Consider the following 13,377-nt stretch of genomic DNA (forward strand, 5'->3'; position numbering starts at 1 on the left):
TAATATTTATATTATTCTATGGAAAAAAGTTGAACAACTTTGCTATACTCTCAACTAAGTTTTGGCTATTTTTTTAATTAAATTTTTTATATTCACAATACCTCCAGCTACTAGTTTCAGCTACTTTTGTAAATAAATATTTTTTATGTGAAAATAAGTGAGCAAGAAGTAAAATTTGCGATAGCAGGATAAATTTGTAGGTCAGGCTACATTTTCTTAAGAAATTGAACCAGTAGCAATAAATTTATGCTACAGGTTGTTGTTCATACAAGTGTAGAGGGTACTATGTACGGAAAAAGGACTCAATGACGCCATCTTTCAGGATCATCCGCAATAGTACCAGCTCAGGAGAATAAGGACACAGCAGCTGTTGACTTGGAGCCACCATCAAAAATCAGGTAAGCATAAGACAAGCCACTGATCTGTATTGCCCAGTTTTAAGCATGTATGTACTTCTAAACCTACAATGTGTACAACTGAGTTTCTGTCGATCTGTTTGTGGCATAAAATACTCCAAGACTAATGGCCATTTTCTGAGAACTCAGAACGTTCTCATTGACTTGTCATATCAGGTTTATCGAATCTCTAAATTGAACTGTGTTTATAGCTAGTTAGTTAGCAAAAGATTATGAAATAGCCAAGTTTTTCGTAGCTTGATCAGTTGTTTTGACCCCATTTGCTGTCATTAGTTACGTTCAGTTGCATATGAGCATGAAACTAGTTTTTTGGTTTTGACATCAAGCCTCTTAGGGAAAGGTACATTAGCTGTGGGCACACCAGGAGCCATTCTAGCGATGAATGAAGTGATGTGCTGTTCAGAACAGAAACAAGCCAGAGAAAATGACTTGTGCAGTTTGCAGCCAGGGCACTCAAGTGTGCAGGCCTTGTTCTCTGTGTTGTAGTTGTCATTGTAAACCTGTTGATGCAATGTAGGCATTATTGTTGGTTGTTGTGTCTGATACTGCTGATAGTTACTTGCAAATGGCGTCATGCTGCGCAGAGGGAAGATGAAGATGAGGAGGAAGTGTGTCGCCCAATACCAGCACAAGGAACTCTTCAGTATGCTGCAGCGTGGTCAAGCAGGACAGTACTAGACCTGAAATATCCCATTTGTTTTGTTGTTGTGCAGTAAAGCCTCACCTGCAGATAACTTATGTGTAGTGTAGCAAACCATCAGAGTAATCACTATTCCCTACATCGGTATTACAATTTGGCGACTCTCTTATTTCTCTTTCACTTTCCATGTACATTTCTGCAATAAAGCTACAATTTCCATAGAAAAAGATCATTTACCCTTACCAGCGGAATTATATACAACTTGTGCGAAGTACACCAGATTCTAAGTAACAGCATTTGGTTCCCACTCAGAGTATCTACATCTACATGTATATCTACATAGATACTCCACAACCCACCGTACTGTGCGTGGTGGAGGGTACCCTGTACAACTACCAATCATTTCCTTTCCTGTTCCACTCGCAAATAGAGCGACGGAAAACGACTATCTATATGCCTCATACGAGGCTGAATTTATCGTATCTTGTCTTCGTGGTCGTTACGCGCAATGTACGTTGGCAGCAATAGAATCGTTCGGGAGTAAGCTTTAAATCCTGATTCTCTGAGTTTTCTCAATATTTCTCGGAAAGAACGTCGCGTTCTCTCCAGGCATTCCCGTGTGAGTTCCTGAAGAATCTCTGTAACCCTTACGTGTTGTTAGAACTCACTGGTAACAAATCCAGCAGCCCGACTCTGAACTTCTTTGATGCCTTCCTTCAATCTTAACTGCTACGTATCCCAAACATCCGTACCTGTATGGAATACATGTATTACATGGGGAGATGTAAGCACATGTTTCTGGAGAGTCTTCTTGCTTATTCTCCATACGCCATGTAGTTACCTCACAACACAACAAACCAGTCTTCACTGCCACATGGCAGCTACAGGCAGTTCCTCACAATACTGAACCTTTCCTTCACAGTCCCTGGAACTTTCTGTTAAGATGTTCCTCGAGGTATATGACGAACTTTGGTGCTCTACCCTCTGTAACAAACACAGGGAGGGGATTGTACAGCTCAGTCTCTGCCTACCAGTCTTGCTCGAAGTTCTGTGGGGTGATAATAGAGACTGTCCATCGAACTCTGTACTATTTCCTTCCGATAGGACCTTTCCCATTGCGTCTGTTGCCGTTACTGATCCATCGCAAGCAAATTCAATATTGATGAGACCTTAATATCTAATTATTCTTTATTTCTACTTCACCTCTCAGTACAAGTACTCCCTACCAGTCTTGTGGTTAGTAGTTCTCATAATTTCCTGTATTTTCCTGCATGTTTAAATATTCATGCAACACTTAAAGAGCAGCTTGACAAACTGAAATTATTATCTTCGAGAGTAGATAGCCCACTCTGCTTGACTTGGTTCTCCTTTAGTTGTACATTATCTTGTAAACTAGTCAACCCAAGTCTCTGCTGCTCGTTGTAATGTAACACGAAAACTAATGTTAGAAATAAAACACAAGGCCACAGCTGTCTTTTTCAGAAACTGTGTTACTAATACATTACCTTTAAATGTATTATAACTCTATTTGTGGTGTTCAGATGCATATTTCAGGAAGTCTTTTGATATCTTAAATATCTTAAATGATGTAACTCCTTACCATCCTCTTTATTGCTTCAGATTTCACACACTATTGCATGGTATTTTCCATCTGCTCCTCAAAGCATCAATTTTCCATACTAGTTCCCATTACCATCCCCTGTGCGTCCAAGAGTCAATAAGCTACCAATCATGAAATTTATTCACAACTGGAAATCCACACAGCTGTCACTCGCATAAAGAAATGACGACAATGAAAATTTGTGTTTCGCCGAGACTCGAACCCGAATTTCTCACTTTACATGAGCAGTCGCCTTAATCAGTCTAGCTATCCATGCATGGCTCGTGGCCACACCCAAACTTCCATATGTCATCATTCACACATCTTAACCAGTACCCATACACACATCATGTAATTCCAATAGAGAGGAGGACATTTTAATTGAAAGTCACTGCCTAGAATCGGCAGATAAATAAGATATTGCAGTGCCTGTGTTGATAAGAATAACAATACAATGGTCCTTCACACATGTGCGCAAGGAACACTGCATTGTTCTTGTTAAAACACAGGCGCTGCAATATCATATTTATCTACCGATGTGAGGCAGTGAATTTCAGTTAAAGTGTCCCCCACTGTACGAGAATTACATTACGTGTGTGTGCCAGTACAGATTGTGACGCAGGCACAATGACATATGGATGTTTGGGTCCGGCTGTGAACCATGTACGGATAGCCAACGGGATTAAGGTGACTCTCACATCAAGTGGAAAATCCGGGTTCGAGTCCTGGTCCGGCCCAGATTTCACAGTCATCACTCCCTTACCCAGCTGATGGTTGCTTGCATTCGCAATTGTGATTACATTTAATGTACTTCATAACTACTTTAGTCGCCGCAGTGCCTGCTCCTTCAGACATGCATGTATGTCAGAAGGAGCGTTGCACTGTTCTTCTTAACAGCAAAGCATCTGGAATATCAGAGGTATGAATCATTTGATACATGAGCATCTCAAATGGTTACTGACGTAACATTGTATTTTTAAATGTTAAAATGTTAGTTTTTTTTCTCCATGCCCACATTTCCTTGATTATTATCTCCACTATGAATTCCATGTCTAATGCAGACTCCCACCACAGTTGTTTCCACTTGCCAACATGTTACATACCAACTTCTGTCAAGTGGCTTACTTATTATAGCTGCCATGTCTAAATACTCCTGCTGTACTTGTGTACTCCACTGAGAAAATATATGACGGCCCTATAATTCGTAATTTGTTATGAAATAACATACAAGCAGTTTTAAACCAGTAACCAATGTTATCATTTACCTCTCTCTCTCTCTCTCTCTCTCTCTCTCTCTCTCTCTCTCTATCTCTATCTCTCTCTCTCTCTCTTTCTCTCTCTCTCTCACTCACACACACACACACACACACACACAAAACAGATGCACCCTTCAGTCATTTTCTTTGACTTTCCCTACATTATCTTGTGTCTTCATTACACTCTTAAAAGTCACAGCTGACTCTGACCACTTTCAATGAGCAAACATGATTTCATGAATTTTTACAGAAATGTACTTTGAGCATTGCCTCTTGTAAAGTCTTTCTGATTATTTTCAGACTCACTCATTCTCCAGAAAATCTTGTAATCACAGTCTGAAAAATATGGGTATACGAACTGTGTCGACAGGCGCTGGTAGGCCTATCAGTAGTGGCAAACAGCTGTGCCATCCTCTGTCAATGGCGTCATTGCATACAGTATGGGAAGGGCCTCGTTGCATACAGTACCGGACGGAGGGGAGGACGTCGGGTTACTCACCGCTCTCCTGGCGGTTGTCCGCTGCTACTCGGTCGAGTAGTTTGTCAGTTAGTATCCTGAGGCTAAGTGCACCCTGTTACAGTCCCCCCCCCCCCCCCCCCCCCATCAGGCAAAAATCCCTCTTACTAGCGGAAATCGAACATGGTTCCTTTTTATGGCAGTATCCTGTGCTGACCACTCAGCTAAAGAGGTAGACAGACGATATGCTTACATTGAATAAAATAATGAAACAAAATTTCTGATTTCATTAAAGTAATATCCTATGAATTTTAATGAAATTATATATATATATATATATATATATATATATATATATATATATATATATATATATGGTGAGTCACCTGACGTTACCGCTGGATATATTTCGTAAACCACATCAAATACTGACGAACCGATTCCACAGACCGAACGTGAGGAGAGGGGCTAGTGTAATTGTTTAATACAAACCATACAAAAATGCACGGAAGTATGTTTTTTAACACAAACCTACGTTTCTTTAAATGGAACCACGTTAGTTATGTTAGCACATCTGAACATATAAACAAATACGTAATCAGTGCCGTTTGTTGCATTGTAAAATGTTAATTACATCCGGAGATATTGTAACCTAAAGCTGACGCTTGAAACCTCCGACGTTCAGTTGCGTGTTGTAACAAACACGGGCCACGGCCGACGAGCAGCATCTGCAGGGACATGTTTACGATGACGACCGTGTTTACGAGTGTGGCTGTAGTGAACTGTTGTGGTTTGGTCTAGCTGTCGCAGTGTCCGTATGTAGCGCTTGCTGCTATTGCTATTCTGCATTCGTCTCCACACGCAGACCAACTGTAGTACACCGTGTTACCAGACGTCTGTAGTGTTGTAGGAACTGTGACCATTGTGTATTCGAACTCTGAAGAGGCGGAGATGATACTCATCTATGGCGAGTGTCGACGAAATGCAGCTGAAGCCCGCAGGGTGTATGCAGAACGGTACCAGGACAGAGAGCATCCAGAGTGCCGCACATTGCAAAACATCTACCGCCAAATGTATGCAACAGGTATGGTCGTAGCACGCAAATGGGTCTGTAACAGGCCCGTTACAAGAGAAGCGGGTGCAGTTGGTGTGTTAGCTGCTGTTGCCATGAACCCACACATGAGTACACGGAACATTGCGAGAGCCGGTGGACTGAGTCAAAGTAGTGTCATGCGCATACTGCATCGTCACCGCTTTCACCCGTTTCATGTGTCGCTACATCAGCAATTACATGGTGATGACTTTAGTCATCGAGTGCAATTCTGTCAATGGGCATTAACAGAGAATGCGTTGCAGTTCTACCTGTTTACCGATGAAGCGGGTTTCACAAACCACGGGGCAGTGAATCTACGGAACATGCATTACTGGTCCGTGGACAATCCTTGCTGGCTCAGACAGGTAGAGCGACAGCGACCGTGGACTGTAAATGTATGGTGCGGAATCATTGGTCCTCACTTCATTGCAGGGGCCCAAACAGCTGCAACATACATCGCGTTTCTACAGAATGATCTGCCAACGTTGCTCGAAAATGTCCCGCTGGAAACGCGTCGACGTATGTGCTATCAGCATGATGGTGCACCTGCACATTCCGCAATTAACACTAGGCTGACCCTTGACAGGATGTTCGACGGGCGTTTCATAGGACGTGGAGGACGCATAAATTGGCCAGCCCCTTCTCCTGATCTTACACCTCTGGACTTCTTTCTGTGGGGTGCGCTAAAGGAGAATGTGTACCGTGATGTGCCTACAACCCCAGAGGATATGAAACATCGTATTGTGGCAGCCTGCGGCGACATTACACCAGATGTACTGCGGCGTGTACGACATTCATTACTCCAGAGATTGCAATTGTGTGCAGCAAATGATGGCCACCACATTGAACATCTATTGGCCTGACATGTCGGGACACACTCTATTCCACTCCGTAATTGAAAACGGAAACCACGTGTGTACGTATACCTCACCCCTCATGGTAATGTACATGTGCGTCTGTGAAAAAGACCAATAAAAAGGTCTTAGCATGTGGACGTAATGTGCTGTTCCAGTCTCTTCCGTACCTAAGGTCCAGCACCGTTCCCTTTGGATCCCTACGTAATTCGGTGCTCTCCGATACACACGATCGAACAGCGGAGGAGTGGTACTCAAGCGTCAACTTTAGGTTACAATATCTCCGGATGTAATTAACATTTTACAATGCAACAAACGGCACTGATTACGTATTTGTTTGTATGTTCAGATGTGCTAACAAAACTAACGGGGTTCCATTTAAAGAAACATAGGTTTGTGTTAAAAAACATACTTCCGTGCATTTTTGTATGGTTTGTATTAACCAATTACACTAGCCCCTCTCCTCACGTTCGGTCTGTGGAATCGATTCGTCAGTATTTGATGTGGTTTACGAAATACATCCAGCGGTAATGTTAGGTGACTCACCCTTTATATATATATATATATACAGGGTGTAACAAAAAGGTACGGCCAAACTTTCAGGAAACTTTCCTCACACACAAAGAAAGAAAATTTGTTATGTGGGCATGTGTCCGAAAACGCTTACTTTCCATGTTAGAACTCATTTTATTACTTCTCTTCAAATCACATTAATTATGGAATGGAAACACACAACAACAGAACGTACCAGCGTGACGTCAAACACTTTGCTACAGGAAATGTTGAAAATGTCCTCCGTTAGCAAGGATACATGCATCCACCCTCCGTCGCATGGAATCTCTGATGAGCTGATGCAGCCCTGGAGAATGGCGTATTGTATCACAGCCGTCCACAATATGAGCACGAAGAGTCTTTACATTTGGTACCGGGGTTGCGTAGACAAGAGCTTTCAAATGCCCCCATAAATGAAAGTCAAGAGGGTTGAGGTCAGGAGAGCGTGGAGGCCATGGCATTGGTCCGCCTCTACCAATCCATCGATCACCGAATCTGTTGTTGAGAAGCGTACGAACACTTCGACTGAAATGTGCAGGAGCTCCATCGTGCATGAACCACATGTTGTGTCGTACTTGTAAAGGCACATGTTCTAGCAGCACAGGTAGAGTATTCCGTATGAAATCATGATGAGTACAGTACATACTGACGAAACTAAAATGAGCTCCAACATAGAAATTAAGCGATTCCGGACACATGTCGACATAACAAAATGGCTCTGAGCACTATGGGACTCAACTGCTGTGGTCATAAGTCCCCTAGAACTTAGAACTACTTAAACCTAACTAACCTAAGGACATCACACACATCCATGCCCGAGGCAGGATTCGAACCTGCGACCTTAGCGGTCGTGCGGTTCCAGACTGTAGCGCCTTTAACCGCTCGGCCACTCCGGCCGGCTCCACATAACATCTTTTCTTTGTTTGTGTGTGAGGAATGTTTCCTGAAAGTTTGGCCGTACCTTTTTGTAACACCCTATATATATATATATATATATAGGGTGTATATATATATATATATATATATATATATATATATATATATATATATATATATATACTTCGCAAGTAATACAGGGTGGTCCATTGATCGTCACTGGGTCAAATATCCCACGAAATAAGCGTCTAACGAGAAAAGTACAAATAACGAAACTTGTCTATCTTGAAGGGGGAAACCCGATGGCGCTATGGTTGGCCCGCTAGAAGGCGCTGCCATTGGTCAAACGGATATCAACTGCGTCTTTTTAAGTAGGAACCCCCATTTTTATTACATATTCGTGTAGTACGTAAACAAATATGAATGTTTCAGTTGGACCACTTCTTTCGCTTTGTGATAGATGGCGCTGTAATAGTCACAAACATATGGCTCACAATTTTAGACGAACAGTGGTAACAGGTAGGTTTTCTAAATTAAAATACAGAACGCATGTACGTTTGAACGTTTTATTTCGGTTGTTCCAATGTGATACATGTACCTTTTTGAACTTATCATTTCTGAGAACGCATGCCGTTACAGCGTGATTATCTGTAAATACCACATTAATGCAATAAATGCTCAAAATGAAGTCCGTAAACCTCAATGCATTTGGCAATACGTGTTACGACATTCCTCTCAACAGCGAATGGTTCGCCTTCCCTAATGTTCGCACATGCATTGACAATGCGCTGACGCATGTTGTCAGGCGTTCTTGGTTGATCACGATAGCAAATATCTTTCAACATTCCCCACAGAAAGAAATCCGGGGAAGTCAGATCCGGTGAACCTGTGGGCCATGGTACGGTGCTTTGACGACCAATCCAACTGTCATGAAATATGCTATTCAATACCGCTTCAGTTCGAATCCTGCCTCGGACATGGATGTGTGTGATGTCCTTAGGTTAGGTAGATTTAATTAGTTCTAAGTTCTAGGCGACTGATGACCTCAGAAGTTAAGTCGCATAGCGCTCAGAGCCATTTTGAACCATTTGATTTGAATACCGCTTCAACTACACGCGACCTATGTGCCGGACATCCATCTTGTAGTAACATCAGTAGGAAATCGTCATACATTGCACCATTTAGATTGCCATAGATTAAATGGGGCATCAGCCAAGGTCGCTGATGTTCCACTTGTCGCAGCCATCGTGGATTTTCCGTTGCCCAGTACTGCATATTATGCCGGTTTACGTTACCGCTGTTGGTGAATGACGCTACGTCGCTAAATAGAACGCGCGCAAAAAATCTGTCATCGTCCCGTAGTTTCTCATGCCCAGTGGCTGAACTGTACACGATGTTCAAAGTCGTCGTCATGCAATTCCTGGTTCGTAGAAATATGGTATGGGTGCAACTGATATTGATGTAGCATTCTCAACACCGACGTTTTTGAGATTCCCGATTCTCGCGCAATTTGTCTGCTACTGACGTGCGGATTAGCCGCGACAGCAGCTAAAACTCCTACTTGGGCATCATGATTTGTTGAAGGTCGTGGTTGACGTTTCACATGTGGCCGAACACTTCCTGTTTCCTTAAGTAACGTAACTATCCGGCGAACGGTCCGGACACTTGGATGATGTCGTCCAGGATACCGAGCAGCATACATAGCACACGCCCGTTGGGCATTTTGATCACAATAGCCATACATCAACACGATATCGACCTTTTCCGCAATTGGTAAACGGTCCATTTTAACACGGGTAATGTATCACGAAGCAAATACCGTCCGCACTGGCGGAATGTTAGGTGACACCACGCACTTATAGGATTGTGACTATTACATCTGTCACAAAGCGAAAAGCGAAGTCCAACTAAAATATTCATATTTCTTCATGTACTTCACGAATATGTAATAAAAAATGGGGGTTCCCATTTTAAAAAAAAAACCGCCGTTGATATTCGTTTGACGTTTGGCAGCGCCATCTTACAGGCCAACCATAGCGCGATCTGGTGTGCACCTTCAAGCTAGACGAGTTTCGTGCTTTGTGGTTTTTTCGTTTGATGTTCATTTCGTGAGATATTTGGCCCGGTCACTATCAATTGACCACCATATATATATATATATATATATATATATTACACATATTGCGTGGTCTGTCCTTGTTTGAATTTCCTACCTGCTCAGTTTCAAAGTTGCTCTCCCTATGAAACTTGATGGCGGGGTAAAGCAGTTCGCCAGACTCAGACTACAACTCGCACGGTTTAACTCAGCCAAGAAATATCACAGCATATTCCACTGCAGGATGATTTGATTCTGCTCTCCCCATGTTTACCATCGTTGCCTCGAACAGATGTTGGCTAACAGACGAGCTATAAAAATCGTCTCACGATCACAGTACCACATTACATATATTTAAAAGTTGTTACCGTTGTAATATGTGTGGTTGTTGTGTAGTCCAACAGTCCTATGCAATAGTTTTTCTGCTGGATCAGCGTAACTGTTAGCCTTTGCATGTACCATGGTGGTTCGAAAAGTTCTCGAAATGGAATGGAAAAAAAGTAGTTTCATCACTGAAACTTTTTTGTTTTTCAATGTTGTGTCCCTGCAGATTAATGCACTTGGTCCAACGGTGTACCAGTGCATTGATACTATCTCGAAAATGAGTTTCCTTCAGGCCTGCAAAATAGTTGTCACTTCCGACTATCAATTCTACATGTGAATCGAATCTTCGGTCACCAAGAAACGTTTTCAGGTTTGAGAAGAGATGGAAGTCTGACGGAGCCACATCAGGTGAATAAGACGTATGTGGCGACTATTCGTACCTTAGTTCGTGTAATTTTCCCATGGCGACGGCACATGTTTGCCGGCGCGCATTGTCTTGATGGAAGATGACTTTCTTCCTTGCTAACCGTGCCCTTTTATCGAATATCTTCTGTTGCAGTTTGTCCATGAGTTTAGCATAGTATTCTCCAGTAACTGTTTGCCCAGTGTGGAGATAATCTAGAAATAGAATCCCCTCCGCATCTCAGAACACTTGTGCCATGACCTTTCCCGCCGAAGGAATTGTCTTTGCTTTTTTTGGTGGCAAGAAATCAATATGTTTCCACTCCTTTAACTGTAGTAGTGCACCCAAGTTTCATCTGTGGCCACAAACCGTCGCAAAATATCTAGTTCGCGTTTCTCCTAAAACAGGCCAAACATTGTTCTGATATGTCCATGCGTTTTGGATCCAGCGTCAAGAGTCGCGGCATCCATCTTACAGATAATTTTTTCATTCCTAATCCTTCAGTTAAAATGTGATATACCTTTCCAGACGAAATCTGGAAATAGTGAACAGTTTCACGCATTATCAGTCAGCGATCCTCCATGACGATTTTGTGCGCTTTTTTAATGATTTCTGGAGTAGTGACACATCTTGGCCGACCACAGCGCGGATCTTCATCTAAGCTCTCCCGACAAAATTTAAAACCATTCGTCGACTTGGCAACAGTTGAATATGAAAGGGCAGAATCCCATAGTTTATTCTGGAAATTGCTTTCATAACTTTCTTTAAGAAGCACTTAATCACTTCTATAATCTAGATTTCTTCCATCTTCGAAAATCGCTACGCAGGAACAATAAAAGAGTCACATCACTGCCACACTTCTCCTCCAAGAGCACTCACGTGTCACGTGGTTAGAGGCAACAGTGCAATGGATATCACGTGAACAAATCGTAGTGCTAGCGCTGACCTCTCGTGGTGATGCGAGAACTTTTCGAACCACCCTCGTACCTTTAGTTTGTGCCTCATTTTGTACAAACTGCTATGCTATGCTATGCTATGCTATGCAGGAAACTTGACAGAAGCGCTGGGTACATTGATTAGCTCAGTGGTAATTCATCTTTCTTAGCAACAGTCTTTGCAATTGTGCCTCTGCTACTTCTGTGTGGACAACGTGTTGGCAGCACTGTCTGTAGTGAGCTGTGCTCTCGCCTGTATGCACACATACATCTGTCCACGCAGCGTCTCTCTGTGCAGGTCGCCAGCCGCTACAGAGAGCGGGGCCAGCCCTTCCGCACAACCGCGCAGCCGCCGCAGCCGCTCCCCTGTCTCGACTGCAACGTCCTCGGCTACCTGCAGCGGTCGTCCACTTAACGTGACCGCCGTCTCTCTCCTTCGGTGAGTCCTGTCGCACGATGAGCACATTTTTATGAATTCATAGGGCTCTTAACCGAGTGTCATTGCTTTGTTGTATTTTCCCATGCATCAGAGAGTAAGTTTGTTACGAAAAGCTATACCATTTATATACGAGGGTGACTCAAACGAAAACCTTAAATATTTTTAAAAATATTATATATTGTGCAGAAGTGGTATAAAGCTGTATCACTCTTTAACATAATCTCCCCCACGCTCAATGCAAGTCGTCCAGCGCTTACAGAGAGCATAAATTCCTTTGGAAAATAATTCATTTGGTAGTCCGCGCAACCACTCATGCACCACGTGGCGTACCTCTTCATCAGAACGGAACTTCTTTCCTCCCAATGCGTCTTTCAGCGGTCCAAACATATGGAAATCACTTTGTGATGAGAAATGGCACCATTCCTTGCTCACTCTCTTCGTTTCCGGTTGGTGGAAGTGAACCCAGGTTTCGTCCCCAGTAACGATTCTTGCGAGGAAGCCATCGCCTTCTCGTTCAAAGCGCCGAAGAAGTTCTTCACAAGCATCAACACGTCGTTCTCTCATTTCAGGAGTCAGCTGCCCTGGCACCCATCTTGCAGACACTTTCTGAAACTGGAGCACGTCATGCACAATGTGGTGTGCTGACCCGTGACTAATCTGTAAACATGCTGCAATGTCATTCAGTGTCTTTCGGCGGTTTTCCTTCACCATGGCTTCAACTGCTGCAATATTCTGTCTAGTCACAACTCGTTGTGCCTGACCTGGACGAGGAGCATCTTCCACTGAAGTCACACCATTTGCGAACGTCCTACTCCATTCGTAGACTTGCTGCTGTGACAAACATACATCACCGTACTGAGCCTTCATTCATCGATGAATCTCAATAGGTTTCACACCTTCACTACACAAAAACCGAGTAACAGAACCCAGTTCTTTCCTGGTGTAAGTCGCAAGTGCAGCGCCCATCTTTATTCTGATACTGCGACTATGCGTGCATCTACACTATACTGCCACCTACAGACCATTCTACACGCTGTTTGTAGCATGCTTACCAACTTACAGGATAACGGCACGAAATTTCGATTTGTTATTACAAATTTAAGGTTTTCGTTTCACTCATCCTCGTATTATGACATTTGACTGGGAATGAAACAAAGCGATTCTCTACAACCTTCTTTAGGTTCGCAGTGAGAACTGTATTCGGTTCGGAACTGAAGTATTGCAGTTATATGGGAAAGGCGATATAAAATAAAATTCTTTTACAAAGATTGTAAACTTCCTGGTGTTTTGAATACTATTCCTGGTGTCAATGATGCTTTGTTGGTTGGCTGGTTTGTGGAGGTTGAAGGGAGCGGACTACAAAGGCCATTGGTCCCTTGTTCCACAACCATAAAAAACCTACAAAGAATAAAAAGCAAGCAACAGAGATGACAAGGG

At 42.9% G+C, this 13,377-nt stretch overlaps 1 protein-coding gene across 1 annotated transcript in view; it reads left to right on the forward strand.

The window, feature by feature from the left end:
• Window positions 1-13,377, forward strand: part of LOC124553813 (ankyrin repeat and protein kinase domain-containing protein 1-like) — a 97,780-nt gene that overhangs the window by 61,415 nt on the left and 22,988 nt on the right. The window contains exons 3-4 of the mRNA XM_047127797.1: window positions 323-398; window positions 11,800-11,940. Coding sequence (XP_046983753.1) covers window positions 323-398; window positions 11,800-11,940 — 217 coding nt within the window. The remainder of the gene's footprint in view (window positions 1-322; window positions 399-11,799; window positions 11,941-13,377) is intronic.

Source organism: Schistocerca americana, chromosome 11, assembly GCF_021461395.2.
Source record: "Schistocerca americana isolate TAMUIC-IGC-003095 chromosome 11, iqSchAmer2.1, whole genome shotgun sequence".
NCBI classification, from domain to species: Eukaryota; Metazoa; Arthropoda; class Insecta; order Orthoptera; family Acrididae; genus Schistocerca; species Schistocerca americana.